This window comes from Eutrema salsugineum, unplaced genomic scaffold (assembly GCF_000478725.1).
Source record: "Eutrema salsugineum unplaced genomic scaffold, Eutsalg1_0 scaffold_3, whole genome shotgun sequence".
Lineage (NCBI taxonomy): Eukaryota > Viridiplantae > Streptophyta > Magnoliopsida > Brassicales > Brassicaceae > Eutrema > Eutrema salsugineum.
In genome coordinates, this window is record NW_006256756.1 from 2,207,131 (window position 1) to 2,235,105 (window position 27,975).

The 27,975-nt window shown below is 34.1% G+C and overlaps 5 protein-coding genes, 1 long non-coding RNA gene and 1 other non-coding gene across 7 annotated transcripts; 4 read left to right on the forward strand and 3 right to left on the reverse strand.

Moving 5' to 3' along the window:
* Positions 1-2,647: 2,647 nt before the first annotated feature.
* On the forward strand, positions 2,648-5,255 carry LOC112085227. Its single transcript, XR_002898779.1, has 6 exons — positions 2,648-2,846; positions 3,064-3,105; positions 3,435-3,511; positions 4,428-4,483; positions 4,693-4,852; positions 4,935-5,255. It is a non-coding gene; the product is annotated as an uncharacterized LOC112085227 (long non-coding RNA).
* Positions 5,044-5,165, forward strand: LOC112085914. Its single transcript, XR_002899192.1, has one exon. It is a non-coding gene; the product is annotated as a U6atac minor spliceosomal RNA (small nuclear RNA).
* A 2,524-nt stretch (positions 5,256-7,779) lies between the features above and the next one.
* Positions 7,780-10,162, forward strand: LOC18014447 (adenosine deaminase-like protein). The gene is made up of 11 exons (XM_006396595.2): positions 7,780-7,907; positions 8,051-8,121; positions 8,288-8,379; positions 8,480-8,539; positions 8,617-8,832; positions 8,911-8,987; positions 9,058-9,127; positions 9,220-9,333; positions 9,413-9,479; positions 9,593-9,697; positions 9,889-10,162. Exons 1-11 carry the CDS (start codon positions 7,831-7,833, stop codon positions 10,008-10,010), a joined length of 1,071 nt encoding a protein of 356 aa, XP_006396658.1. The 5' UTR covers positions 7,780-7,830; the 3' UTR covers positions 10,011-10,162.
* Positions 10,163-10,943: 781 nt separating this feature from the next.
* On the forward strand, positions 10,944-13,246 carry LOC18014435 (cardiolipin synthase (CMP-forming), mitochondrial). The gene is made up of 8 exons (XM_006396596.2): positions 10,944-11,508; positions 11,590-11,656; positions 11,748-11,822; positions 11,945-11,996; positions 12,257-12,342; positions 12,486-12,560; positions 12,668-12,762; positions 12,872-13,246. The coding sequence occupies exons 1-8, from the start codon at positions 11,021-11,023 to the stop codon at positions 12,963-12,965; spliced, it is 1,032 nt and encodes a 343-aa protein (XP_006396659.1). The 5' UTR covers positions 10,944-11,020; the 3' UTR covers positions 12,966-13,246.
* Positions 13,247-13,366: 120 nt separating this feature from the next.
* Positions 13,367-15,447, reverse strand: LOC18014436 (derlin-2.2). Its single transcript, XM_006396598.2, has 6 exons — positions 15,242-15,447; positions 14,899-14,998; positions 14,261-14,475; positions 14,099-14,182; positions 13,953-14,006; positions 13,367-13,864 (listed from the first exon to the last, which is right to left on the reverse strand). Exons 1-6 carry the CDS (start codon positions 15,338-15,340, stop codon positions 13,682-13,684), a joined length of 735 nt encoding a protein of 244 aa, XP_006396661.1. The 5' UTR covers positions 15,341-15,447; the 3' UTR covers positions 13,367-13,681.
* Positions 15,448-15,918: 471 nt separating this feature from the next.
* Positions 15,919-20,823, reverse strand: LOC18014429 (K(+) efflux antiporter 3, chloroplastic). Its single transcript, XM_006396600.2, has 18 exons — positions 20,469-20,823; positions 19,967-20,308; positions 19,775-19,876; positions 19,597-19,677; positions 19,259-19,360; positions 18,980-19,057; positions 18,804-18,872; positions 18,581-18,631; positions 18,304-18,417; positions 18,075-18,176; positions 17,861-17,995; positions 17,594-17,775; positions 17,362-17,497; positions 17,208-17,279; positions 17,032-17,133; positions 16,781-16,942; positions 16,512-16,601; positions 15,919-16,406 (listed from the first exon to the last, which is right to left on the reverse strand). Exons 1-18 carry the CDS (start codon positions 20,517-20,519, stop codon positions 16,038-16,040), a joined length of 2,340 nt encoding a protein of 779 aa, XP_006396663.1. The 5' UTR covers positions 20,520-20,823; the 3' UTR covers positions 15,919-16,037.
* Positions 20,824-21,255: 432 nt separating this feature from the next.
* Positions 21,256-21,723, reverse strand: LOC112085151. Its single transcript, XM_024154180.1, has one exon. It carries the CDS (start codon positions 21,721-21,723, stop codon positions 21,256-21,258), a length of 468 nt encoding a protein of 155 aa, XP_024009948.1.
* Positions 21,724-27,975: the final 6,252 nt, after the last annotated feature.

The following is a 27,975-nucleotide window of genomic DNA, read 5'->3' on the forward strand; positions in this document are numbered from 1 at the left end:
GTAAAAAATATTACGATTTAAATATTAAATTACTTAAATTCTAAATCAGGGTTAATTTTGACATAACTTATCAATAAGTGTAGATTTCAAAAAAAAAAAAGTGTATTTTTCAAATTATAAACTCATGACAAGGCATTTTCTCAAATTTGTTCTCTTGTCTATACTTAGGAAAATTGGCTTTTTAGATTCAAAAGTGCAAATAAGTTTAGTTCATACACAAACTCGGATGCTATATGCTAATACATAGTTCAACTACATTTTATATTATATATATATATATTACATTAACTAATCAGTTTTGATCAAATCTTACGTTAACCGATGATGACTTGGTACGTCGTTGTTGTTGGGGTATTTCAACACTAAGTTGCCATTAGCGAGAAGCTCTGCGAACACTGGAGATGATCTCACGTATCTTGTGGGAGATTTGTGGACCAAACAATGTTCTTTGACTGATCGAGGAGTACGAGGTTAGTGCCAGAGATTTTGAAAGAGCTCCAAGGGAATTGGAAAGAGGTTTGTCTCTGTTGGCAACCCATAGTCATACGTACGTTCTCTCGGGAATGTTCTTGTACCATATTCTGAGCTAGGTACCAACGAGAACTAGACGCGAGTCTGAAGAAAGCAAGCTCAAGAAATCACCAGGAGATGCTATGGTTCGGTTACTTGAGATTGTAAGAGAATCTGTAGATGACAAAGTGTTGACATGGATCTAAAATGGTGTACTTATAGGTTTTTTTTCTTGCTGTATTTAGAGATTTTTGTTCCATATATATACAGCAAGTTAACGTTATTTGGTCATACTGGTGACCAAGTTAACCTAACAAACTGAAATCTGTTTTGATAATCAACTAGCAGACTTTATGTCTTAACTCTAACGAAAACTAGTTAAGTTCATAGGAAAATCCTAAATTAAAATTAGTTTGACGTTTTATACAAACAAGTAAAATGTGATTTTCCGCATTTCATGACTTTTTTTCCATTACTTCCATTAATTCATTCCAACAGTTCTTTTTTGCCATTTGGTGAATACTTTACCATTAAATCTACACGTTAAATTAATTTCTCACCCGCCCAACATAACATATGTTGTTCTGTTCCGTATGCATGCGAGGTGCTCTCAACTCTATATTACAATTTTCAAATTACAATGAGATAAGTCATGTGATCATCGATAAGAATGTTTTATATCTTCGCAATGTTTATAGATATCTATTTATAATAAGAAAAAAAAATAGAAAATCCGGTCCAAATAGTAAGACCATGCTGAACAGTGAGTCAATTATTCAAATTTCAAATGCACATTCGGTTCAACTTCCAATCAGATTTTGTTTTTTTTTTTTTTAATTTTTAACCCTAGTCGGATTTTGAAGTTAAAATTAGTATAAAAAAAAATAGCTAAAATCTCCTTTATATAAAAGGGATTACTTTGGAGGCCTCTCAGCTATGCCACATAGGCAAAAATAATCAGAAAAATAATCATCCAATCACAGCATTTCAAAGCTACACATCATCAAGATTTTGTCACGTGGCATAGATCAAACCTAAATTTTTGTACATTCTACTTCTCTCGACTTCTTCTTCGTAACAACTAACAACAATTTGTTTATTCTTACAAATTTACTGTCGACCTCTTCGTATTCCTAAGTGCCATTGTTCTTCTTTAATTATCACACGAAATTAAATTAATTATCACATAAGCGCCTACGAGCCTACTTAGAATCATGGATAAAAGGGTTAGCTAGACTTTAAGAATATTTAAACCATATGAGAAAATCATAGAATATCTAAAACTACTTCAGCTACAATTTGAAGTTAATTTCTTCACAAGGTATTAAATTTTCTTTTACAGAAACTTGGATGATTACATCTAATGAATCACTTAATCCCTATAAGATGATATCGTATTCTCTGACTTTATAGGTAAGCCGTACGTGATAGAATTTGCAGCTTTTGTTTATAGCTTTTCAGTTGTATCTTAATTTTTATAGCCATATAAATTAGTATTATAATATTATTCATGAAATATCTGATGTCCATTTCCATTGGTTGAAAAAATAAAAATATAAGGAAGAAAATTAAACTTTATGTATGTGTGAACTAATAGTTGTATGTCACTAATGGTCTTTAAGATGAAGATTGCCACAATCAGTCATATGTGTACTTACTTCTTAATTTTAATTAGTTATGATATACATTATCTTTTTCTGAACTTTAAAGACAAGAATATACCATTTTCAGCTTTTAAAGAATCTATTGAAATTTTTCCCGATTATATATTGATAGTAAAAATTTAATATACCATTACATTAAGTTTTAAATTAAATATATAATAAATATACAAGTTTTATTCATTCCCACTCGCCCTAGGGCGGGGAAATCCCTAGTCTACTCTAATAAAAATAGAATTTGAGGCTCTTCAAAGTGTCCACATCAGCCAAATCAAAATGTTCTAAGAAGATGCCACGTAAGCATTCGGTCTTCAACAAGCCAAGCCCAAAATCTGCAAACAAACAACCAATGAGAAATCTCTATTCTTACACGTGTAGAACCTAACCCGTTAATTTTCATTTCTTTCTCTTTTCATTAATTTTGTCATTTCTTTTTCTCTTCCGTCCGTAACTCATTCCTCCATCCACAACTGGTTCAAATTCCCTCTTTTAGAAGCCAAATCGTCAACTTCTCTCCATTCACATATAATACTTTAAAACTCCCAAAATCAACTTTGGAATTTAGTTAAGGTTTGGCATGGATGGCATAGACGGAGGACGTAAAAAGCTTCTGACGAAGAAGCTGACGAGGAACGGATTGGAGGAAGAGGAGGCGGATTTGGGCGTTCAGACACGGTTAGTTGCAAGTACGCTTTGTACGCGTTGATTAAGACGATGATTAGTATGAAAAACCCTAAACCCTCTGTAGCAAATCATATAAGGGTCTCCTTTTACCAGCAACAGTTGAAGTCTCTTAGATTTTGTTGTGCTAAATTTGCAGAATAATTCATGTGTACTTCCTTTTTTTTATGTTCGGTTTTGCTAATAGCTGCGTCTGTCTGTACTTTACAAGGAGTTAAAGGACTACAATATCTACGTTCGCGACAATTGCTTTGTAAGTTCTAAAATGGTCGTTCTGTAATTAATCCATGTTGGCTCCGTTTGGTTAGCTATTTTCTGGTTAAGTGTTTATCATAGGCTACATTTTTCTTTTCCTTTTGGAGCTCAAAGACTGTAATGCCTTAGATTTGATATGAGGTCAAGTGACCTGGTCAACTGAATTAACAAAGATATGGTGTTATAACAATAAAGCGAAATTTAAAACCATCTGGGTTTAACTAAAGCAATACAATGTTCAGGATTAGGTCTATACACTCAAATGCTTTATTGTTTTGAATAATTGCAACAACCTACGATACTTCTAATGGTATTGCTTGCAATCAGGCATATGATCGATCATGTTTACGTTGTGATCTATGTGAGACAGAGCATTGCCATTATTGGCAGAAAAAGATCATCAGGTACTTCCACATCTTTATTAACAGTCATTTGTGTTCATATCAAGGTTTCTCTCTACATCGTTTTGGAGTTTTAAGGTTATAAATTGATAAGATGCCAAAGACTCAACTTAACAAACAGAGCCGTGCCCAGAGTTTGGGAGCGGTGTTTTAAAAAAACACCCCTATAAATTTATATATCATCTTCCCTAATTTTTAGAAAATCAATTTAATTCAGATAAAACAAATAATAACCATTAATTTTCCAAGTTCAAATAAAACTAATAATACATATAAATAATATAACATTCTTATTTTCAAAATTCATAAAACTGTAATACATATCTACAATTTTAAACATATTCCAATCTAAAATCTAAATCATATTTTTTTGAAGTTGATAAATTAACCAATTATTTGAAATTTTCTTTAAATTTAGTATAAATCATAAATCAAACTAAATTTAAATTAGATAAAACAAAATTGTAATAAAAAATATTCAGCAATTAGAACATATTAATTGATTATTTTGTTATTGTGAAAAGAATAAATGAGTTGCGTAAGATTTCAATTAAGAAGAAAACAATAAATTTTTAATTTTCTAATTGTTTAAATTACTATATGTGTTGACTTAATATTTTTATTGTGTTTTAAAATATTTTTTAATAAATTATCTATTTTTTACATAATCATTAATTTTCTACAAAGAAATTTTTTCTACTACTAACAATTAATATATTTAATTAGAAAATTAGGCACTTTATTTTTGAAAAAACAAGTAGACCCGTAGGCGAGTGTTTCTTTTTCTACTTTATAGGCACGGCTTTGTTAACAAACTGAGTTATCTGGAACTAAAATTTATTCTTTATCAATTTCTTGGTTTTTATATATATATGAATACGTCCTCTCAAAATTCTGAACCATTAAAGTTAATTTGTAGGGATAAATGATAGAAGTCATTTATGTGTAAGAAATCCACTCGCCTAAAGCCTAGAGGTAAGCTTTCTTTTATACAGTGTATCATTTCCTTCAAATTATGGTATTTTCTTTGTCCACTGGATTAAGGCTTTGATGGAAACTTATGCCCAACATTTCAAATGGTTTTCTTTGCTCACAATGTCATTTACCTACACTTTACTAGCAAATCATTTGGCCTATCTATTGTCCAATATAACATTTACACTTAACCTCCAATCATGTTGTAGTTTTCATAGTGACTGATCCAAAATACAGCAAAGAAACATGGACAATCAAGGACAACAACAACACTGGCGGTGGATTTTCTGTAGATCGACGTGTGGAACCCGAAGAGTGCAAGAGTTTCTACGATTCATACAATTAGTCAATGTTATTTATTGGCTCATGGTAATGTGGTTCTCGAAAGGTTTTTGTACAAAATGAGTAGAGTATAATGATGCTTAATCGCTTTTTCTTTACCCAATTGCAGTTTTGGTGTGAATGTTGAGTTCGAGGTCATTTCTTAACAGTTCAAAGGAAAGAAGAGACAACAGACAGTGACACTGGACTCAAAGAAGAAGTGAAGGAGCTCCATACTCGTGTTCATAGAAAGGAGAGATGGTTGGCATCTCCTCTGACAGAGACGGGATTGACCTTCGGGTTTGAACACATTTTGGTTAAGGCTCTCCACTTTCGAGTGGATCTATACCAATTTTTTTTTTTTTTTTTTTTTTAAAAAAAGAAGGAGCTCCATACTCTCTCTATAAAGAAAACTCAAACGCTACAACAATAGAAGTTTGCTGCAAAAGGTAGGTCCTTTTTATAGTGTTCAGGACTATATCTATACACTCAAATTCTTCATTGTTTTAGATAATTGTATGAACCTACTAAACTTCTAATGGTATTGATTGCAGTCAGGCATGATCGCTGATTTTTACGTCGTACTCTATGTGATACAGAGTGTTTGTTGTCACTATTGCTGGTACCTTCTATGTGTCAATACAATTAAATAGACGAGAATCTAGCATGCCGATATTCTGCACACTCAAGGAAAATACAAGACTATATATACATTTGTTCTCCTTTCTGGGTTTGGGTTTGTGAGGCTTTTCCAAGGATAACACAGGATTAAAACTTGAAGAGTTTCTTAGATAGTTAACTCATTATTCATCTTGTGCATTTCATAGAGGAAGGAGAAGATTCCAAGGAAAATGATTATTGGCCATCTGTTCCTTCAACGACTTGGAAAAGGTGTTAGGTACTTCAAATGATTCAGATTATTTGTTGAGAGATAACTATGTAAAAACATTAAGGTTACAATTGTAGAATATGTGTTACAACTGCAGATGAATACATTTGCTTTTGTCTAAGATTTAGAAACAAGACGATGTGGGCGCAATAGTATATACGTTTCAACAAGTTTTGACCCAAAAAAAAAAAAATATATAGCCTCATTTCTCGCATGTCTACGGTGCTTCTCTCTAGGGAACAAATCAATGAATGGCTATAAAAAAGGTTTATAAAAAAAAAAAGAATTATCAGTAGAGTGGAGTTTAAGCTTTTAAAGAATTATGCTAGAATGTACGTCGCTCATTTCACCTCATTCAGTTAAATCAGAGTGTAATTTAAGTATACACCGTTCGCAACTGCCATACACTAGCAAATAGATGAATCAAAAAGTTTTTGGAATATGCAAAAACATATGTAAACAACTGGTTTTATAAAAAAAAATGACTCCAAAAACTAAATTGTGTACTTACACTGAATAAATAATTTGTAATTTTAAATAGTCAAAACTTTTTGAGTACAGGAATGATTGGGAATATGGTATTCCTCTTCATTCCTAATTTTTTTTACCAGTTAAATGAAATATTTGTTACACATAATTCATTTCCATTCTTTCTTATATGAGGAATTATAGAACAAATATATTCCTCATCAAATTTGATAGGGAATAGAAAGGAAATAATAAAAATTGGTAAAAATATATTGTTTTGTAAATATTTTAAAGTAAAATTTATAGAAAATTGACATTTAACGTGAATCTTTCACGCCTTGTCTTCTTCTACTTCTATATATGTGAGAAAGATTTTTTTTCTTTCACTAACCTAATACATCGACAAAGAAAGAAGAAACGATACATAATCTTAAAATAAGTTTATAGCAAAGAGCATATGTGTATTTAATGATGCTTGAAAATAACACATGTATCATATGAATTTGTTATAGGTATCATGTCAAGTTTTTCTAAGTTATTAATTGTTGAATGTTTATTATTTTAAAATATTTATTTCTGTCTTTGGTTACCATTTATTGTGACAATTTGTTCAATTCCTTCTCTGTATTGATTCCTTTTATTTTTTTCCATATGATTCCTTTTATTTTTTTTCCTTATCATTCCTCTTATTCCTGATACTGTCACCAGTTAGACCCAAACTCTTAAGTTAATAAGATGAATTTATCATTTATTTATTTTAATATTTGAGGAATAGATAACTGTTTTTAAACCTTTAAAATCATAAACACATATACTATTCTCCAAAAATCAAAATAGTAAACAAATGCATAAATTACATACCCGCCAGAATATCTCGGAGTGTTCAAGCCAAACATAATAATTATTCTAAAAAGATGCCATGTAAGCATTCTGTCTTCTACAAGCAAATAATGAGAAACATTGAATTCCTACATAGACAAAAACGATACAGCTAGAATTACACAAAGGTTTAGCCACGATTGTAATAACAACGCAGCTGAAGAGGTATAGACATGAATATATACTTCACAATTACACATTTGAACTCAAAGGATTGACATAAACTTACACATCGCCAAACTTGAGACATCAACTAGGATGCCAACATAAGAGGAGAAAAACAAAGATTGACCAATCTGTTTGCAAAAAAAGATTGCCCAACCTCTACTAAGCAGCCACATTTATCATCATGCATGAATGTATTGTATAATGGATAAAAACAGCCTTAAATTGTTCAATATGCAAGCAAACATCATTTTAATAAATAAATTCCTCTGCAGCCTATAATTATACTAAACTAGATGAAAAAAGAATAGCAACATCTGAATTTTATTAAATAAAATAACATTAACAAATAATTAAGCAAAAATACCGCGCGTAGCGCGGATAATCAACAAGTAAAAATAAAAACTCCATTTTTGTTAATTTTTTTTGTGGTTTGGGCCGTAAGGAAATGAAGTTTCGGGCTGAAAACTGTTTTGATTTTTTACTGAACTGATAAAGTTTTACAGGCTTTACACAAACTTGCGTCTGTGTTTTGTCTTCCTTAAAGAAACGTCTAATCCGTACGACTGTGCTCATTTTTTTTATCTTTTCTCTACGAGCTTACGAGAGGGGGGAAACAAAAATAATGGAATGGATAACTTCACTTCCCAAAATCGAGCTTCATGCTCATCTCAACGGCTCCATTAGAGAGTCCACTCTTCTGTAAACTCCCAAAAATTCTCGATTTTTCATTCACTTTCTTACTATTCTCTTATCTCTATCCTTTGTATCTGAAAATGCACTGATCAAATTACGAGAATTCGATTTGAAAGTTTTAATCTTTTGATTTTTTTTTTAATGGGCAGAGAGCTCGCTAGGGTTCTAGGTGAGAAAGGCGTTATCGTGTTCGCTGATTTTGAAGATGTTATTCGGAAAAGTAGGTTTCAAAATGTTCCATATTTTGCTAAGTTTTGATCCTACTCAAGTGTGGCATAACTAGTTTCTCATATTTGGTCTAGAATTCAAAAGTGAAACCTTTTACTAGTTTCTCATGTTTGGTCTAGAATTCAAAAGTGAAACCTTTCTCTCGTTTTTGTTTTTAGATGATCGATCTTTGGCTGAGGTTTTCAAGTTGTTCGATTTGATCCATATGATCACTACTGACCACAAAACCGTGACAAGGATCACAAGAGAAGTACAAAAAAAAACGCTAATTAATCTCACAATTTCCACACAACATGAGCAGCTTGGTTTTAGTCAAAATATATGACTAAACTATCTTTCTCTTTTAACAGGTTGTAGAAGACTTTGCTTTAGAAAATGTGGTTTACCTCGAGCTACGAACAACTCCAAAGGTAAAAACACAGTTTTGCATATTGGCAATGTTCTAAGTTAGATTTTGAAGAAAAATGAGACTGTTTTGTTTGTAAAGAGGAACGATTCGATAGGTATGAGTAAACGTTCTTACATGGAAGCAGTAATCCAAGGTTTAAGATCTATCAGTGAAGTCGATATTGATTTTCTTGCGGCATCTGATTCTAATACACTACACAATGCGTGTGATGGAATTCGAAGAAAGAAGAAAATTTGTGTTAGACTTCTTCTTAGTATTGACCGTAGAGAAACAACAGAGTCCGCAATGGAAACTGTAAGTGTTGGAATAAGCTACTCGAAATACTTAAAAACACAAAAATATAACATTTTCTCATCTTTATCTCTGTAAAAGGTTAAGCTTGCATTAGAAATGAGAAATGCTGGTGTTGTTGGTATCGATCTTTCAGGGAATCCTCTTGTTGGAGAATGGTAAATCTTCTTGCTTTGGTTTCAATCTATATATCATATTTGCTTCTTGAAATCTTTCATGTTCTTGTAGGAGCACTTTCTTGCCTGCATTACAATTTGCTAAAGACAGTGATCTTTACATCACTCTTCACTGTGGAGAGGTAAAAATCCTACTTAACCGATTTTCAAAATGTGTTTTTTTTAATTCATTTTTCAGATTGTCTACTAGTTTCTCTGTCTTAGTGCTTTGTAGGTTCCCAATCCAAAAGAAATCCAAGCCATGCTTGATTTTAAACCGCATCGAATTGGCCATGCCTGTTTCTTGAAAGATGAAGATTGGGAAAAGTTGAAATCTTTCCGGATTCCGGTAAAATAGATTTTGCATTTACAAATTGTGTTCTTGTTTGATCTTTAAAACATTTTGACATTCCTCTGTTTCTTTGCAGGTTGAAATTTGTTTATCATCCAACATTATAACCAAATCCATATCTTCAATCGAGATACACCATTTTGGTTAGATTTTCTCTTTCACTTTCTTCGTTTCACATTCTCCTTTCTTCTTTTTGATGCATAGAAGACAACATCAAACCATCCATTTACAAGAGCTTAATGATCTGATGTAACAGCTGATCTCTACGATGCAAAGCATCCATTGATTCTATGCACAGATGATTTCGGAGTTTTCTCCACTAGCCTCTCCAATGAGTATTCTCTCGCTGTTGCTTCTTTTGGTGAGTTTTTTTTTTTCTTTTTTCCAAACTCTTTTTTCTTTCTACGGTTTTTACGAGCGCAAAATCCAACAATTAGAGAGCTTTTTCTGATTATTGACTCTGTTGGTGATTTATATAATCTTGTTTTTATATTACAACATTTTTCAAGAATCTGATTATGTTTTTTTCCTTGTCGTTGAATTTCTTCGAAGGTCTTAGCAAAAGAGAAACCTTTACATTGGCTAAATCCGCCATAGACGCAACGTTTGCAGAAGATGAAGTTAAGCAACAACTTAGGTTGATTTTTGATTCAGCCTCGCCAGAGTATGTGTAGTGTCCAGCTTTTACCGGGCCGGGTTTACTTGATTTGATTGGTTTATGCCGAACCGGAAAACTTGTTTTGGTTCATTGACTGTATTTTCGTATTAATAATTGTGGATGTTACTAATATTTTTCAGTTACTAATATTTTTCAGTTACTACTTTTTATTTCTCATTCTTACATTTTTTTTCTTCTTAGTTTTGTTAGTGTCGTGCACTTCTAATTCTAATTGATAATTGATAAACATGGTCGAAAAAAAACAAAACTGATATACATGAACAATCCAAATCTGAAACTTTTGAACCATAGTTTTCTACACCTCCATCAATCCCACTTTTTCCCATGTCGAATATTCTATCATGAATAGGATTAATTAAATATCAGTAAATTCATTTTCAAACTCTCTAGTGTCAACTAATTTTTTTTTGTAGAAAAAATCCCCTTAATTTGTTTTCATTTTCTTGTTTCGCCTATTTTTAGAAGAATTGTTCTGAATTAACAAAAGCCAAAATGAATAAATTAACCTTATTTTGTTAATCTTTGATAATGCCAAAATGCCCTAAATTTTTGATAAAATTTTGATACTGATGTATACAAACGTTTTCAATCTACTCCTCAAACATTGTTATAGTCACATGAATTGGTTTGATTTGTGAAATTAAAATTGTGCGTTCTTAAAGTTAGGGATTTCAAGGAGAAATGAGGCTTCCATTACAATTGTTTATATACACAAAAAAGGTAGTACTGTGTATATGCAGCAGTCTATATACGCATATTGGTCTTTCCACGTTCACAATTTCCCGGTTCAATATAATATATATATATATCGACTGGTCTTGCCACGTGTAAAAGCTTCCACGTGTTCCTTGGATCTTACACGTGGCCTAAGTCAAAACCCTCAACCTGCGAAAACCTAGTGGTCTCGTCTCTGATTCATCTTCGCCTCTCCGGTGTTAATGGTATCAAACAAATTCGAACTTCGAATTAACCGAAAAAAAATTGAAGACGATGCTTAGATGATCAATGGCGATTTACAGATCTCTGAGCAAGTTAATTGCAATCAATCACCGTAAGACAAGACCATTCTTCACCGCTGCCTCCGCCGCAGCTTCCGGCGGCGTCTTTTCTCCGATCCAACCGTCTTTTTCGCCGCTGTTCCCACATTTCTCGCACCGTTTGTCTCCGCTCTCGAAATGGTTCGTCCCTCTTCATGGACCTCTCTTTCTGTCTTCTCCTCCTTGGAAACTGCTCCAGTCTGCGACACCTTTGCATTGGCGAGGAGACGGCGCTGTTCTCAGGAAGGTCGAGGCTCTAAACATTAGATTGGATCGAATTAGGAGCAGAACGAGGTTACGGTTGAAATCGGTGGCATCAAACGTGGTGACGGTGGATCGCAATTTGTCAAAGGAGGAAGATGGAAGCAGAGAGAATGGTGGTATAATCGAGAGTTTTGTGAATGTGCCGAATTCGATATCTATGGCACGATTAGTATCGGGTCCTGTGCTTTGGTGGTAAGTCTCAAGTATCTCTTTCCCAGGGAATAAAAGTATCAGAGAATGAAGAATCTGAACCTGATTTTTATTCTATTGTAGGATGATCTCGAATGAGATGTATACTTCTGCTTTCGTAGGGTTGGCTGTTTCTGGAGCTAGTGATTGGGTATTCTTCATCTTCTCTGTAGTTCTCTGTAGAGTATTGGGAAGAATAACATTGTTTTGAATTTTACTTGTTTGGATTCTTGACCTTGTAGTTAGATGGTTACGTGGCTAGGAGGATGAAGATTGATTCTGTGGTTGGCTCATACCTTGATCCTCTTGCAGACAAGGTAAAAATTTTTGTGTTTTCTTGGGGCTCATTGTGGTTGTTCTCTCAATGTGTTTAGTGTTTAAGGTTGGTTCAAGTTTCAGTTTGACCACAGCTTTCTTGATTATTCGTTTTCAATTTCAGGTTCTTATTGGGTGTGTTGCGTTGGCAATGGTGCAGAAGGATCTCTTACATCGTGAGTATTCCTTTTTCATCTCTTCTGCTCCGTGATTGAGTAATGAGATCGCCGTTGCAATCAGGTTTTCGTAGTTTCAACTTTCTAGTTTAGTCCTTCGATGTCACTCAGCTTCTTAGAAGGTTGTGACTTGATTTTTACCAAGAGAAAATCAGACAAAGTTGATTACCTAGTTAGTCGTTATGGTTACAGCATTTTCTTAAGTTTCACTATTTCTAAACTCAATCTTGGTGGATGCATGTTTCATTTGTGCTTTATAGCTGGGCTGGTTGGAATTGTGGTGTTCAGGGATGTTGCACTTGTCGGTGGCGCAGTTTACCTAAGGGCAGTAAACTTAGACTGGAAGGTGAAGCTCTAAAATTTTGAACTAGAACTCTCAACCAGTTTCTCTACATTTTTTTTTTGTTTCTTCCGCTCGACCATATGGTTTATCAATAACACAAGCTGAGATTATTGATGGAAAATCATGTTTGGCCTTGTTTCTTTCAGTGGAAAAAGTGGAGTGATTTCTTCAACCTCGATGGTGCAAGCCCTCAGAAAGTAGAACCATTGTTTATAAGCAAGGTATGATCTCTACTTGACAACTTGTGTACCCAAAAGAACACAGAAAACAAACATCTATTTTTGGTGTGCATAACTGATTGGTATAAATAAAACATGATTATGGACAGGTAAATACGGTTTTCCAATTGGCTCTAGTTGCTGGCGCAATCCTTCAACCCGAATTTGGGAATCCAGATACACAGACATGGATCACTTATCTAAGGTAAATAGGTTCTTTTAATGCAGCCTGGGTTAAGCACTAGCCTTAAGTTATAACATATATGCAGTGTGTTCTAAAATCTTGTTATTGGTATCATTTGTTTTGTATCCAGCTGGTTAGTTGCTTCGACGACTATGGCTTCAACTGCAGCTTATGGAGCACAGTACATGAAGAAGAAACCTATCTCTTTGGTTAAGAGATCGTAGTTTCAAACATTTTATAAACTTCACACTCCAGCCACATACCGAAAAAGCTTGAACAGGTCTTTGATGTTTTCGGGAATTTGCAGCTCCCACTGTTTTTTTCTGCTAACTTTAAATATAGAAAGAAGGTAGAGTAGTAACCAAAAGAAGCTTGTGAAACTTTGGAAAAACGATGTCTTTTTTTCTTTTTCTGGTTGGTCTCCTGAGCTTCTTGCAATGATTTTGTCTGTAAATGGGTGATCTATAAAATCGAACCGAGAAATAAAGTGACTATTGGCACGTGCAAAGTGCACATCTCTTATCTCTCTCATCACCAACCTAATTTGAGAGAACTTTTTTTTTCCGAAGTTTGTTTTCTTATTTTATGGAGCAAAAGAACCAAAAGGGATATAATTGTTCTGATATTTGAGTCCCATATTAAATTTAAGACTAGCCTAAAACATCGCCACAATTTTTGAAGGATTTGTGTACAATTTGAGTCCGGTCCATATCCATAAGCACTAAGAGCAAAGCAAATTTGTATACACAACAAGATAAGAGAAAAGAGAAGGAACCAAAAAACACCCAACTACTTGAAACTACGGTGTGTGGAGTTCACAACTAAGGTGTCAGAGTCAACAGACTTGTGTATCATCTTCCTTTTCACCATATACATATCTGACCAAAAAGCTGAACTAAGTTGGTGTTCACGTCTGGAGCGTGGAAGATCGGAGTCAGTCTCAGTCTTGGTGGATTTCTTCGAAAGGTGCAGCAGCAAACCTCACGTTTTCCGGCCGTGCAACCACAACTGGTTCATCTGCAAATAGGGCTTTGAGGAATGATGGAGTCTTTAGAGGATGACGATGAGTCATTCGCGGATAAACCTCAGCCAAAAAGTAGTAGGCGTGACCTGCTATCATACCCTGTAATGTTTTGGTTAGACTCAAGATTATGTGTGAGGATAAAAGATCAAAAGTGATTAGAGAAGAAATTATGAGATTATTTATATACCAGAAGGTCCACCCAAGCACTGGCACCAACAAGGATAGAGAACCCAAGAAGCACCTGCAAGTGCCGGAATTTTGCAGAAAATGTTATTTTCTTCGTTTCCGGTGGGAGTTTAGGCAAAAGAGAGGAAGCAAGAAAGTTAAACTCACCCATGGTAAGTAAGCTGCTGTGAAGGTGAAGAGACCAAGGAAACTCATGTGAATATAAGGATTTTGTTTGCTCCACACATAGACCTGTAGAACAGAGGAGAATGTTAGCTGGTTTTTTGGCACGACTTAGATTTGTGGTGTGATGTAATATAAGTTACCAACCATCATGAAAGTCAAGGAGTTGCTGAGGAAGATGATTTTAGCAAAAGAAGCGGATAAGTATGGTATCATTCCCCCAATGAGAACAATACCGGTAAGAACAGTTGCTCCAAATAGGAGCATGTATAAGAAATCAGCAGTTTTTCCCCTGAATGAGTTTTCTTCGAGGAGTTTGCAGTATCGTGCGAGAAAGAACATATGGAACATGAAGTCCAAATCTGCAAAAAACCATTTCCATAATAAGTGAAAGCAAACTACGCAGTTGAATACATAATCACGAGCTAACCCTTTTCTGTAACCTATAGCTAAGAATGTGACAAAGAAACACAAACAGGTCAAGCAGGTGATGCAAAACCTCAAATCAACCCTAAAGGTTCTGAAACAAGTCAAATTTTCTAAAACTGAAAAAAAAAAAAAAAGCAACTTTCAGAATTAAGGCAAGATGCTAGTTCATCTCGTTGGTCAGACAAGAACATGCATATGAATTGATATACTATGGTCATAACTCATAAGCACTATGAATCAGTTCTCAAGACATTTTCAATGAAAAAGATACAGAGATTCTGCACAGCCACTGAAATTCACAATAATGGTTTCAAAGAAAATAGAGAAAAGATCAAAGCTTGTCTGAGAACACTTACCCATCTTCCGGAAATACAAGAAGTTGGTAACGAGACGCCAGTATTGGTACTGCTTCACCACAAGGGTGGGATTCAAGTAGAGGTTGTACGGAGATATAATCTGCAAAAACAAAACACGCCAAAACAGACACAAAGGTATTCATTTTTCTTTGTAATGAAACCCTAATTCAAGTCCATGAGGAAATGAAATCAGCCTAAGTACTCAAAAACAATTTGAAACGAAACAAAAAAGGTAGAAACTTTTCGAACAAAAGCAAATCAAAATGTGTAAAAATTCAGAAAACTTCGAATTTCCAATAATATAAACCAAAAAAAAAAAACCCAAAAAATTCGAAGCACTTACATCGAGCGAACATCCAACGGTGGTAACAACAGCCGCCGTGAGATAGGAGCGAGTGATAATCGGCATCTGTTTATACCATTCTTCTACAGCCTGAGCCATACTTCTTCTCTCCTCCGCAATCGCAATCGCAATACGAAATCAAAATCAAGCTTTCTGTTTTCAGATTTTCTATACAGAAAATTTACATGTTTTAATTACATTACCCGTAATTGTTTATGCATCTTACAGTTTCGCACACAGGAGCAAGACGAATCAGCAAGCGCCGTGGCACATACCAACCAATCAAAAGAGGCTAATGACGTCAGCATCTCTGAGAGAACGAATCGTAGACTGGCCGTCGTCGTACGCTCACTAAAACGGCATAACGTTCATATGGAGAAGAGTAAAACAGCAAGATAATCTCACTTACACTCTACCTAAAGCTCAAACCGAACAACCGAACCGGAATTTTAATTCAACTGAATTGAAACAAATTTCCTGAAAACATTATTTATCCCTTTAATTTAAATATTTATTTTTTGTCAATTAAATATTTTATTTAATACATTTCATTTAGGGGTTTTTTTTCTTTTTTTTAATGAGTTTTTTTTGTGTGAGTAAAATCTATAATACAAAAATTTAGATATGAAATTTCCGATTAAATAAATTAATACTTTGAAGAAAATATTTGGTGAAGATAGCTTTAAATAAGATTATTAGAAAATGTGAAATTTAGTTTGGAAAGATTCACTGCACATTTCATTAAATAAAATAAAAATTGTTAGAATCTGTTTTCTGTAGCACCAATCTTTTTTATCTACTCTTGAGCTTTGTCAGCTTTACCAACAAACCCATTATCTATATTCAGGGAAGAATCAATCTCCTCCGGACTCAAACCATCTGTATCTTGAAGAATTGCTGCAGAGTCTGCGTTTGAATCAGAAGCTTTCACTTGCATTGGCTTCATGAACTGGACTTTTGCAGAGTCTGCGTTTAAATCAGAAGCTTTCACTAGCATCGGCTTCAAGAGCTGATCTTGTGAAGCAGCAGCAATGGTTTCAGCAGCAGTGATTTCATCTTGAGCTTGAATCTCCATTGAATCTCTAAAAACTTTACTTAAAAAGCTCACATCATCAGACATCACTCCAAATCCTCTCAGCATCTTCGAACCAAGCTGTAAACTTGTCTGTGTCCCGTAACCAAACCCCAAAAACAAACAAACAAACAAACTCGATCAGGCGGATATCTCAGTAATCAAGATTCAAGAATTAGTCTTTTTCTTGAAGTTTACCTCTGCATTTTCAAGAATTGCATCTGTAGCTCCTGCTTTCTTTAGTTCAAGAAGATGCGGCAAATCTTGAGCTCTTGCGTAAATCGGAGTCTGGTAGTAAGTTAACAGCAACCAAGAGTTTAGGTCCCAAGCAAACAATTGTTGCCACTTAACTTAATGTTTCATTAGAATTTTGTGAAGGTTTTAGGTCCTGACTGATTTTAGTGTTTCATTTTCTGCAAATTCTACCATTCAGAACCTTAATTGATTTAGAGGAAGAGTGAAATAACCGCAGGGAAGGCAAGGCGGAGTCTTTGAACAGCCTCAGTGGTTCTCTTCTTGCCTTTATACATTATCATGATTGCTTTAGGAGATGAAACACCTGCTGATTGCAAAACTGATGGCCGAGATCCATCTCCATACAATATCGGAAAACCGAGTTTCCTTGATTCCTGCCACACAAAAAAAAAACAAGTTTATAACGAGGAAAAAACAATTTGATCAGGTGAGGAACAAAAAATGTCTGTTATCAGTTTCAGACCTTAACTACAGAAGGATTTAGATCAAAACCAATATAAGGCCATCCCACAAGGTCACTATCTACTCCTGAGACCAACGGAGTTGACAAAAAATTGGCCAGCACCTGCAAATTCATATTGATTCGATAAGAAACCACTTAGCACAACTTTTCCAGGGGAAAAAAATGCTAACTTTTACCTGACCCATTTGTCCAAATCCAATGATGACAATTGATTCACTAACGTCGTAGTTCACATCTTCACCTATTCTCTGCAGAAATGTTAACAGATTCCTGATGAATACAAATCTTATTTTTTCCATACAAGTGCAGCAGTTAAAATTTGAAAGTTACCTCTCCGGGATCAAGTCTCTCATCAAGAAAATCGGCGGCTTTTCTTCCAAGTTGGTTAAGCGTAGGTGTTAACGCCATAGACAAAACAACTACGATAATCAGCAGCTTGTTCAGCTCAAGTGGAAGCACTCCTAGCCTGCATTGTAACAATCATGACCACCTAACTAGACAGAAAAATGTCGGATTCTAATGATATGTTTATGCAAATGATAATGGGAGCTAGACAAAAAACCTGTTGGCTAGAGAGAACACAACGAATGCGAATTCCCCTCCCTGAGAGAGAAGAAAACCAATTCTTACGCTTTCTTGTAATGTGAGTCCAACTCGGGGACCAAGTGCGGTTATAATCAGTGTTTTGATCACAATCAGACCACCCAAGAGTGAGAGGACATTAGGCCATTCTCGAAACAGAACCTGCAAAAGATTTTAACACATCATGAACATGATATGTTTCAGCGGAAACAGTTGAAAACTTTTGCTATGCAAAATAACACTTTACCTCCATGTCAATGGAAGTTCCTGTAGTTACAAAGAACAAACCAAGAAGTAAACCTCTAAATGGCCTAATATCAGCTTCGATTTGTGTCCGGAAATTTGTTTCCGCTAAGAGTGCTCCCGCAAGAAAAGCACCAAGCTTTAGAGTAAAACTAAGTTAGGACATTAGAGTGAGGATATTGATAGAGTTTGTATTTTGAAGGGAAATGAAATCAAACCGTATCACTGAAACCAAGCTTTTGAGTCAGAAGTGAAGTCCCAGCAACTGTGAGAAGACAAAGGGCCACAAAAGCTTCCGAGCTTCTGGTTTCTGCAACAACCTGAATATTGTTTTGTGCTTAGTGTTAAGCACTGCACCAAATAAAACGTTGTCCTCTATTCACTCACTTAATAATTGGAGTTAAGGAAATAGGTTTTTTTAAAGTAATAAAACTTGAAAGAAGTTACCTCGAAAATTCTACGGAGAAAGAACTTTCCTCCAAGGGAGAGAATGCCCAGCCCACCAAGAGCCTTTGCACTTTCTTTTGCAAGCATCGGCAAGATGCTTTCCCCAACAAGAGTCTTGCAAAGTTACGGAGATTAAGATATTAAGTGCAATGGTCTTAATCAAAGTTTAAAGCAGCTCTTATGACTTCATCTCAGTTGTCAGTGATTTCACATCATTTTTCCTTTCACCATTATAACAAATAATCCACAAAAGTCAAGAAGGAGATAGCTAAAGTACCTGGCTCTCCAACACCGGAAGAACAACCAGTAACGGTACAACAGCTATATCCTGAAACCAATGCAGTAGTAGTAAGAGAAAGTTTTTGAGTCTACTTAAGGTGCTTGCATATTTTTGTTTCTTGTTAGGAGATTCGTTTCCCAAATCCAAAGTTTCATGACTCATGGAATATCGGATAGAAAACATTAAATAAAAGATAGAAGTTATACTGGATAAGCAGAACCTGTAGAAGAAGAATTCCCAAGGTTGCCGAGCCAAATCTTGTAGGTAGCTCACCCTTTTCTGCAAGAAGCTATACATTTTGAAACTGTCAATACGGTAATAAGAAAGAAGCCTACTCAATCTTGATTAGTCTTCCTGGAAATATGACTTTGAGGTATTGCAACTGTGCTAATATACCTGTAGAACAAAAGCTGAAGAAGACAATGAGAGAGCAGCGCCAATGACAATGGCCTCATCAATGCTTCTGATGTTGACCTGGATTTTTATCGAAAATATAGATCATATTAGGATATAGCTCTAAAAGCATAGCATAAAGCATCGGAGAATGACCGTTATTAGACCAGATCACATTGGGAAAAGAGGCCTCTGTTAAATTTTCAGGATTTGAACTACATGGAACAAATGGTATTAAATTGCCAAGAGCATCTTAAGAAGATCCCAAGTGAAAGGCCTTACCAGGTCAGGCCTTGAATGAAAGAGGAATTCGAGAATTCTTGTTCCTATGGCTCCATTTGGTGGGAGTTCAAAAGCGGTGAAAGCAAGCGTGCATAACAAAACCTTCACAACAGGGAAAGTAATCAAAGCAAAACAGAACAACGTAAGGTGAGAACAAACAATGTATGACATCCTTTGCAGATAATGATCTGGAAATTATGATAGAGTCTTTAAAGTTGCATAATGAAATCGAGTCCTAGAGATTCTTGATTCTTGAGATGTTTGTCTGACAGAAGTGAAGTTATAGGAAGGAATGTAAGCGGTTTAAGACAACTTGGGAACTTTGATAAGGACCAAACCTGAGATAATCCCATGCCAAAAGCAAACTTAGCAAGAGCTTTCAGACGTGCAAGTGATAGCTCTAGACCCATCTCAAAGAGCTGCAAAAAAACAATTAGGGCAAGCCAAATCATGACCCCTTATTCAATGCATAAAGCTTTCAGCCAACACAATGAACATTGTTATTCGAATGCTTACCAGGAAAAGAATCCCCCATTCCGAGAGAACTTTAACATCTGTGAGATTTCTAATCAAACCAAATTGATTGAGTACAACACCAGCAAAGAAGAAACCAAGTATCTAGCAAAACCATCAAAAATTACAAATAGTTATACGCCAAGTATTTATAACTGAGACTATAAACCAACCCCGCGTAGCATTTTGTTATACCGGACTGGCTTTGAGGACTCTGAACGCAGGGACAATAATAACAGTGACCATCAAGAAAGTCAAAGTATCGAATCCAAGATCGTTGATTACATCAACCGCACTTGCAACATCCACTCCTGCATAAGTCTGCACTCTCCTCCCTGAGAATTCGGACCATCTACCTCGGAAATTAAATCTTCTGGAAGTATCTAGAAAAACCCTTCTTGTAACTAAATCTCTACCCCCAAAAGAATGCAACTTGATCCTATAGCTAACGCCTTCCGAATACACAGGAACACACGATTTCACCGTGAATACACAATGCTTTAATCGACCACTGTGTTGTTTAACTACCTCATACCCCTGCAATCAAATTAGAACCCTGAATCAGAACCAAGTTTCAACAAAACAGGAATCACTATCACCAATTAAAGAATTTCTCAGACGAGAGAGATACAATACATGCACAATACTAGAAAATTTCAAGCAAGCGGAAGAATAAGAAGAAGAAAGCAGGAAATACCTTGGGAGAGGGGCAACAAGAGATGGACCCCAACATAGTACTAATTGCCATTTCGAGATAGAATCCACAGAATTAAAGCCTAAAGGCATTCACTTTTGTCAACCATAAACCCTAAAAACTCAAACTTTAATGTTTTTCGTCCAACAGGATAATCTTACAGAACAAAACTCCTGCTTTGCGTTTCAAGTAGAAGAAATTGACTAAAGCTAAGGAAGACAATAGACCACGTCAGAGACGAGAACGCCTTGTGTGTCTCCAGATATATGATTCCGTATACGTATCTACATACATGTATAGGGAGAGAGAGAGTGAGTAAAAGGAGGGAAATTTCATGTCCAGAGAGAGAGAAAAAGATTCTTTTTTTGTTAATTAATCTTATTACTTTTATTTTTGTGGATATATCTGCAGACTGATAAAAATGAAGCGTTTCAAGCCACACAGATGGATTCTGATTGTAGAAGACGACATCTTTGGGTCTCTTGTTGCTGACGTTTAAACCGGAAACCGGTTCTCGTCGGGTTTAGTAAAGGATTGAATATTAGCACGTGTCATGTTCTTTCACGGGCCGAGCTTTCCGTCTGGTGAACCTCACGGTTCAGCTCACGAGCCTTTTAGATAAGTTTGAGAACATAACTAAGTAATTTCTCATTTGAAGAACGAAAAATGGTTTTATAATCGAAAAATGTTCACAAATCCTGTTTTTGTTGTCAACTTTAAAGTAACAATATATATACTTTTTTTTTTGGCTCAAAATCAACTATTATTGCACCAACAATGTTTATTACAATCATAGATGATCAACCTCAACAAACGGTTTGATCCAATTAGGCAGAGAAGAATACAACTTAGGGACATAATTCGTAAACGAAAGAGTCTCCTTTGCTATTCTATCTGCAACATCGTTTCCTTCCCTTGGGTAAAACGCGAGCTTGTGGTCATTGAAGTTGCCAAGAAGATTGTGAATGTCTTGTATCACCGGCTGAAGGGATGGCCATTGATCCTTCTCCGAAAAGGAATCCACTAGAGTTTTGGAGTCAGATTCGAAGATGATCCTTTTATAATTAAAGTTTGATAGCACAAGCATAGCCCATCTCATAGCTTCAACTTCCGCCTCCAGAACAGTTCGGGTTACCGGGATTTTTCTGGCCCCCATCCACAACATGTTACCTGTATGGTCACGAAGCACCCAGCCAATGCCATAGCTATTATTTGCATTAGAAAGAGCCGCATCAGTGTTGCATTTGACCCAATCCATATGTATACCTATTTTTAATTTTGTTTATTTTGATAAGTTTATACTAAAAATCGGTTCAATTTTGCAATATTACTATCATCATTTATGCTCATAATTCAATGTTTTTAATCTTGGCTTGGATACGAACCAGAATATATTTTCATTATTAGATCGATCTGATTTGACTGCAGGAAAATATACTGAGATTAAAGTTTGATATTTTTTTTAGAGAAAAACTTATACGTAATCATCAGTATATCATAAGAAAAATGTCTTGTGGTTAATTTCTTTTTGGTGACTAGAAATTATAAAATAAAATAAATAAATTTTCCTCAAAAATTATAATGTGGCAGGTAATTTAGACATAAGATGCATGATGTGTTATTCTGAATATTGGCCTACAGATCTATTTTCTAATAAAATTTTAAAGGGTCCACTTGATTAATTGCTAACTTTTAATTTTTACACTAGAACTAATTCATAAAGGAATTAAACAATAGAATAAAATTTACGTTAACATTATATCTTATGGACGTCTAATAAATTAAACAAATTACGCTTTAAATTTATTAAATTCATCTTTTTAAACTTCTTTCTTCTTCATCACTGAAGTTTTGAAAAAAAATCATCTTTTTGTCATAACCATTACATTATCAATTGATATTTGCTAATTTTGTCAAATATTTATATTCGTTATAAATTTATTTTATCTAATATTATATTTTTTTATTTGTGATTTAAAGTAAATTTCAAATAATTAGCTAATTTATCACGTATAAGAGGTTTGATTTGGTGAAAGCTGCATTGTATTTCATGGCTGGCAACACAAGCTTAGCTGCAAAAATGGAACGCACCTATTCAACTAACAATAATATGTTAACTATTGGAGTTGAGCATAATTTTGATGAGCATACAATCAAAGCTCGAGTGGATAGTAATAGTGTCTTTGTTAGACATATCCAACACAACTGGACTCCAAGATCATATTTTAAGGTTTTGACAGAGATAACCTTTAACCATATGTTAAGATATGACATTGTCTATACATATGATCTTTGATCATGTGCATTCAACTTTCTGTATATTTGTTTTTGTTGGATTTTAATGATGTAGTTGATTTTTGAAATACTTCTCTTTTGTTAAAAATATTAGCTAATTTATCAAGGAAGTCTTATTTGAAAACTTAGAGATGTATTATACTTAGTGAATTTGAAACGATCAAATAAGTTTTGGTCAAAATTTATAAACTTTTATATTCATTGAGTATGTAACAAGAGAGATTGAGTGATTTGACTATCTAGTCGATCGAAAAAATCTGGTTAAAAGTTTTGGTTTTGAAAATTTGATTAATAAATTTTTTAAAAAGAAGGGGATTATAATGAATTTTTTTTTGTTTACTATCATTTATATTTATTTGGGATTTTTTAAGTGGTGACTGGATTTGTACGAAATTTGGACAATGATGTTTTTGATTTTTTTTGTGAATTGTGATCTTTTTCTTTTTATATCAGGCTCTCTATTATTAGGCACATCTCTACTGAAAAAGTTTGATTTTTCACTGATGAAACATAATGATTATGTGTTTCAGCTCACAACCACGACGTGAAATGTTTGCCACTGCCCAATTTTTTCAAAGGCGTGTTTTGCAAAAGTATTTCCCAAACTGGACAGCGATAGGTCGGTTCGATAATTTGGCACTAGTTCAGTTGTAAGTATTTTTTTTTTTTGCTTATTTTCTTTTTCCTTTTTGTTGCTAAATTATACTAATTTAATTTTTTTTTTGTAAAAGGGTTTACGTATACTAATTTATGCCCTGAATTTTACAGCATCTTAAGTAGACAAGGGCAAATAGTTGGGAATAGCCAAGAATCAACATTGGGGTACGTTAAATATCTTTAAAGCATGTAAAAGACTTTGGGCCAATCAATTTATAAAATTAAATTAAACATTCTGATTACTGTTTTATTTTATTTTGTCTTCTACTCAATAATGGCAAGGTAGATGCCGCGTATCCTTTCCTCTAAGTGGTCAAGACTTTGATAATGATTCCCAAAATCTTTGATTTGACATATTAACCTAAGATCCTTAACTTAATCTGTACATAACACAAAAGACTTCTAATTACAATATGCAAGAGAGATATGATTGTTTTACCAAACAAAAGAGAGATGTGATTTAGATGGAATTTTCCAAAAATACGAGAAGTTGTCAACTAAAATTATAAAACTCCTCGCTTTGTTTTTTTTTTCTCCTCTGTTTCATTTAAACTGTTAAACTGCAAACATCATTAAAAGCTTTAAAGTTTTCCAACAAACAAAACAGTTCAAATTTGTTTTCATGAGGAACCAGAGAAGCTTACCACTGGAAAACAAACTTTGTTTTATATTTGTTTTCTGCCATATGTGATTGTAGAGTCGTCGAAGGGAGCAGGAACAACACTTGGCGCGCGCGTCCTATTAGTGACTTAGATGTGGCATAGGTGTGGAGAGAGATGTTGGAGGTGAAAACCGTACCTTCGGTTTTCTCCGGTATAAATCGAGATCGACACGAATTAAGTTTGGTTTACGAAGAAATTATACCGGAAAAATTGGACTGGGCAAGCTCTTGAGCTAAACATAGCCCGATAAGCCGAAATCGGTCGAAACTTCTCAAAGGAATCGAGAAGTTCCCCGAGTTCGGATGGAAAAGAAAATTTCCAAGTAGACAAAGGAAATTTCCGAGAAGAAAGGAATTTTCCGAGAAGAAAGGAAATTGCCGAGGAAAAAGGAAAACGACTGAAAGAAAAGAAAAGTCTTCTCGGTCCCATATCGCAGAGAAAACCCGTGAAGAACGATTTAGAAGCCGTATATAAAGGAAGAGGAATCGACACCAGAAGACACAAGAAATTCCCGAGAGACTTAGAGACTGAGAACTCAAAGCATTCATTTAACTTCTTAAGTTTCCTAAGTCTTAGTTCGTTTATCATTTACATAAACGAACTCAGTTATATTTTCGACCGATTTAATAAAATCCGAATTTTCGATCTAAATTACTGTTTTGTCACTTGTGTGATATTCATATATCAACAAGAAAGATTGAATTTCCTCATGGAACGCGTCGAATTAATAATCTGTTTCTGTGTCTAAGGTTATCTTGTATATTGCTCTATGGAAGAGTAAATTTGAGAAGAAGGTAAAAACAAAATCAAGATGCACTTGTGAATGAATTTGTGACCGTTGTATTTTCAATTTCATTTTCTTGTGTGTTTCAGATGCAGGGACTGGAGGAATCTATCAAGCGAAGGGAGGAGATGTCGTCTGCTTTGTCGGCAAACAAAGCAACATCTTTAGTGTCTTTAGGTCTTTAATCTCTTATGCTGAGAATTATGTGCCTTGTGTTTTATGTCCAAACCTAAAACATGCGATATTCTATGGGAACTAAAAAGTTTATGAGATTGCTTTGCTTTCATTTCTGTCTCACCTTTTAATCCACTGCTGATGCTTTATGGTGAGAATGTTTTCTGTATAAAAACTGCTAGTTCTCAAGCTCCTCCCATATCCCTCTGATTATAGTGATTTATTACCCTCTGATTATAGTGATTTATTAAGAAAAAACGTTTTAGTGATTTCTTCTAGAGAAACCATAGTATTTATTCATATCATCATCGATCAATGGTCAATATATGATTTAATTAACAATTGATTAGTTATGTGTAAATAACAAAAATAAATTATAGAATAAAATAAATTGATGTATGAATCGAACATAGTTAGCCTAATCTAGTTATATATCTAAAAATAAATAATGATATTTCAAGTTTGTAAAAAGCGGTAATAGTAAGCTTTTGGTTATGATAAGTAAGTGTCCAAATCATATGGAATGAAAGGTTTGTATGAGACAACAAAATATTGCTTTACCAGCCATGATGCTTTAACGTTGACAGAGAGAAAAAGCGAAAAAGGTAAAAAAAAACAAACGAGGTAATCCTAAAAAAAAAAAAAGATTTGGAACTTATACGTTATCCCAATTTTTTTATGGCAAACAATTTTATTAATTTCAAATTAAGATTACAAAGTCATACAAACTTTTTAAAATACAAATTATTATATAAAGTGATATATGCGTCATAAAAAAATAAAAAAGTAAAAAAAAAAAGATATATGCATCATATAATAAAAGAGATACAAAACAGGTATGTAATTTTAACGATGCTTTTCGTATATAAGTCTTATTTGCTAACGAATCATGAAATACATTATTTCCTTCTCTGTATTTGATTTTAATCTGATGCGAAATATGTGTCGGTAGCATCTCTTAGCTAAATTTTTGAATTACACACCGTATGACAAAACCCGGCGCTTCCAATAATAGTTCTGGAACTTCGACAATCTGATACCAATACTTCCGTATCAGAGTCTTCTTGAAATATTTTGACTTTGTTGTTCTTCCAATTCGATATAATGAAAACCTTATTCCTTCTTTTAAGCAATTGGTTTTTCTAGTGATTCCAGGATCAAAAATCCAAATGAAACCTCTATATCGTGGAGTAAGAAGACAATCACCAGTTTATAATTGGACTTTACACCAGAAGAATAAGAACTCACCGGAAACAAAAACTCTACTAAAAGCAGCTTCAACACAGGTTCTTGCAGGGTTCTTAAGTAGGGTCTATAAAGTTTTTTAGGTTTTAAATAAATCAAAAATCTCACATTTCACAAGAACCGATTCTTGCAAAAGAGTTATTAGAGCACCTCCATCGGCGACTCTTAAGAAGTTTTAAGGTGGGGTTCATCAATTTTTTCATTAAAAATAAATAGAAAATGAGGCATTTTTAAAGAGGTGGTTTTCCCAAAAGATTTTTAGAACCGATTTTTCATGGGTTCATTCCTGACGTGTCACGTTTTTATTGGTTGTTTTTTTTTCTCTTCCGCTTTCTCTCTCTTCTCTCATATTTTCCTTTCTCCTTAGACTTTTTCTCTCTTCTCAAAATTTTATTAATAAAAAATTTAGAGTGAACCCCTCATGGAGTTCACCATTGAGAATGCTTTTAGATCCTAGTTCTTCGGCCAGCTGTCATCATCTTATTCGTCCCTTGCTTAGTAATGTTATATGGGCTTCTATACATGTATAAAGGCCCATTTGTTAAACAGCAAACATTAATTCTGTGATAAACAAAACTAGTTTTATATTCAAATAACAATTTCGATGATTGAGAAATTTTTAAACACATTGAATATTTATTTTTTCTTACAAAAAGTAGCAGTGTATTTTTACAAAAGTCAATATAAATTTGATTTTATATAATATAGTATGTTTAAAAATATTACCCAAATAAATTAAAAGTAAAAATTTTTAATTTATAAAAATATTATTTTTTATTCTTAAGTAATTCTAATGAGGTTCAGGGCTGGAGGAGCAAAAAAACTTGCAATTCTACACTGTTTATTAATCAATAAAATATTGTTAAAAAATGTCTAAAAACTCTAAGTAGAGGTTCAGAGTTGGAAATAGAGTTGGAGATGAGCTAAGAGAGAATTTGAAGTTCCATTGAACGATCATTAGAATAAAAAAGAAAGAAAATGGTTCCACTTACCAAAGAAATTGCTATGAGCAAATTGCATTAAGCAAAGTGTGTTGATCCCTTTTTGATATTGAAATTTCACCTCCCATGTACGAGTGGAAACCCAGGCCGAGAGACCCCACACATCAGTTTGGTGATGTGTATATACAATTACAATCACCATCAATAAGCGATGTTGAAACCACCTTAAAATCAACAAATTAATAGCTCAGAAATTCACGAAAGATAGATTAATCATATCAGACTTGACTGATGATCACAAGAGGAATAAGAGAAATTAACCCAATTGGGATCTCTCTACCAATCGATGGATGTCACCAAATCTGATTGGGATTTATTGGATTAAAATATCTACAAATCAAAAGAATACAGTCGGTGTGGGAGCCACGCCGGCCCGGCCGGAGAGAACAAAGAAACGCTAGAAAACTACTGTGTCTCATAATCGTCTTTCACGAGAAAACGGTTTACTCGTATCTTCTTTGATTATGTTGTTGATGATAATGTGCCTAATTCTATATATATATATATATATATATATATAGTGCCGATGGAAAACGTTAAAAAGTTTCTCACAAGAAATAGTGCAATTATACGAAACTATTCAATTCAAACAATTAGAATTTGAAGAGAAGAAACACGAATTCTAAAAGATTAGTGAGTGAGCGTTTTCTTTCTTTATTATATATAGTGATGGATGAAACGAAGAACACACA